Consider the following 2,381-nt stretch of genomic DNA (forward strand, 5'->3'; position numbering starts at 1 on the left):
GCTTCTTCACAAACAACACCGGTGCACCCCAAGGGGAAGTACTATTCCTAATATACCCCTTTTCCGCTAGCTCCTCAAGTTGCTTTCTTAACTCTCTCATTTCAGCAGGTGCCATCCAACATGGAGGAATAGAAATAGGTGTCGTTCCCGGAGCTAAATCAATGCATAATTCAATTTCCCGATCCGGCGGTAAACCAGGTAGCTCATCCGGAAATACATCTACGAATTCATCCACCACAAGAATTCTCACATTATCTCCTGTTACCTCTGGTTCACCTTCTAGAGCAAGAAGGAAACAGAAACAAGCTAGATTCCTGTGTCCTCCAACGCTGTATTTCAACAGTCGTTCTTCCAGGACTGGATTCATGTCCGCTTGATAGGTAATTATCGCTCCAGAATCAGTCATCAAGGTTACTTTCCTACGGTAACAATCAACAATTGCACCGTATCATGCTAACCAATCCATTCTGAGCACCACGTCAAACAGACTCCTCGGAAGGATAATCAAGTCGACTCTCAGTCGTTCACCCCTAATCGTGATTTCACACGATCTACACACACTCAACATCTCCACACATCCTAGTGGAGAGTTCAACGTCATCGGGACTTCCAAGTTCTCAGATTTCAATTTCAACATTCGTACAAAAGAACTTGATATAAACAAGTGTGTGACACTAGTATCAAACAATACATGTGCAAATGAGTGAGAGATCAGAATCATACCCTCAACCACCGTGTTGCTCGCCTGTCCTCCAGAACTACCTCCTGTCAGGGTATACGCTTGTCCCTGCGCTTTCCCCTTTCCTTTATCACCAATATTGGGCCGTTGTGTCCCCGGCCTATATTATTATGGCGGAGGTATCTGCACCAGTCCCGGCACATGAGGCCGAAATTGTGAATATTAAGGCGGACGGTAGGCTGGCACAGGAGGGTACGGTATTGGCAGTTGTGGCTGATAAGGCGGCACAAACTGCGGTGGTCTTCCTTGACCAGAAGAAGCCTCACTCTGAGATTGCTGGGTCGGCGGCTGATTCCGATTTGGACAGTTCATCCAAATATGGCCAACTTGTCCATAATAATGACACTTGGGGTTGTAGGGACCATTTCTGTCACTTCCAGAGGAACTATTGCCACCACTGATCATTTCCCCGCTAATCTGTCCTTGATTGCGGTTTCTTCTACCACTCCGTTGTGGCCCACCTGAAGTAGAAACTCGACTAGCTGCTTCCTTACTCTGCTGATATGCCAAATTGTCTTGTTCCATGCTTGTAACAGCAGCCACCAAGTCTCGAAAATTTTGGATCCTTAGAGCCACTAAGGGTCTCCTTATAGAATTCTTGAGACCTTTCTTAAATTTCAAGCATTTCAAATGCTCAGACTCCACAAGAGATGGCACAAAGTGGGACAAGTCATTGAATTTTGCCTCATACTCCCTCACCGACATGTCACCTTGAAGCAAGGACATAAACTCCATTGCTTTTTCATCCCGGTAACTCTGAGGAAAGTATTGTTCATTAAAGAGAACTTCAAACTGTTCCCAATTCATTCCCGCAACATCAAGTCTCCTTCTCACTTGCTTCCACCAAGTACTCGCTTGACCTTCCATCTTATACACCGCGAATTCCACCCAATACTCTTTCGGTATTCCCATGGTGTTCAGGTGCTTCACGATGGAATCAAACCAGTACTCTGCCTCCTGGGGTCCTCCCTCACTATTGAAGGTAGGGATAGGTGCACGCCTAAACTCCCAGAAGTAACTGTGCTTCCTTTCCTCGGCCGCTCGCTCATTCTGAGCTTGAGTGGCCATGCCTTGAAAAGCGGCATACATGCCATCCATGAACTCCTGGTTTTGTGGTGCCGGGTTGTTAACCGACCTACGATGCGGCGGTATCTCCTTTAACTGAAAAGAAACTAGACTGTTCAATGGAATTCTGATGTCACACATGTATGTACAATCCTGTGGATTCTTAACCTAGGTCTCTAATACCACTCTGTCACGCCCCGGAATAGGGGTCGGTGACGTGGAGCTCGATTAGGGGTTAAACACATTATAATAAAGGAAATTCCCCGCGAGCCCCACACTCGGTTAAAATAAATCACAAGGGAGAGACTAGAACTCAAGCCTCTCACACTGTACTAAGCACATGATCTATCCACATGATCTCATTACAGTACATACATGAACATGTAAATAAATCATTACAGACATCATCCACAGTCTAGTAATTCAAATATCAGAGTTTACAAATTCTTACATATATCCAAGAGGATGAACATAATCCGCACTTGATCCAATGGTAGCAAATGATCCGTCTACCCCGCACCGCTCCTAGAGTCGCCTGGGAGGGATTTAATACATTTGAAACATGGAAAACGTGAGC

The 2,381-nt window shown here is 45.6% G+C and overlaps 1 protein-coding gene across 1 annotated transcript; it reads right to left on the reverse strand.

The window, feature by feature from the left end:
* Positions 1-901: 901 nt before the first annotated feature.
* On the reverse strand, positions 902-1,945 carry LOC112094388. Its single transcript, XM_024175077.1, has one exon. It carries the CDS (start codon positions 1,943-1,945, stop codon positions 902-904), a length of 1,044 nt encoding a protein of 347 aa, XP_024030845.1.
* Between the last annotated feature and the right edge of the window lie 436 nt (positions 1,946-2,381).

The sequence above is a fragment of the Morus notabilis genome, unplaced genomic scaffold (genome assembly GCF_000414095.1).
Source record: "Morus notabilis unplaced genomic scaffold, ASM41409v2 Scaffold192, whole genome shotgun sequence".
Taxonomy (NCBI): domain Eukaryota; kingdom Viridiplantae; phylum Streptophyta; class Magnoliopsida; order Rosales; family Moraceae; genus Morus; species Morus notabilis.

What these genes read in the sequence shown, in the direction of transcription:
- LOC112094388 (XM_024175077.1), bottom strand. Translation starts at nt 1,945, where the DNA reads ATGTGTGACATCAGAATTCCATTGAACAGTCTAGTTTCTTTTCAGTTA.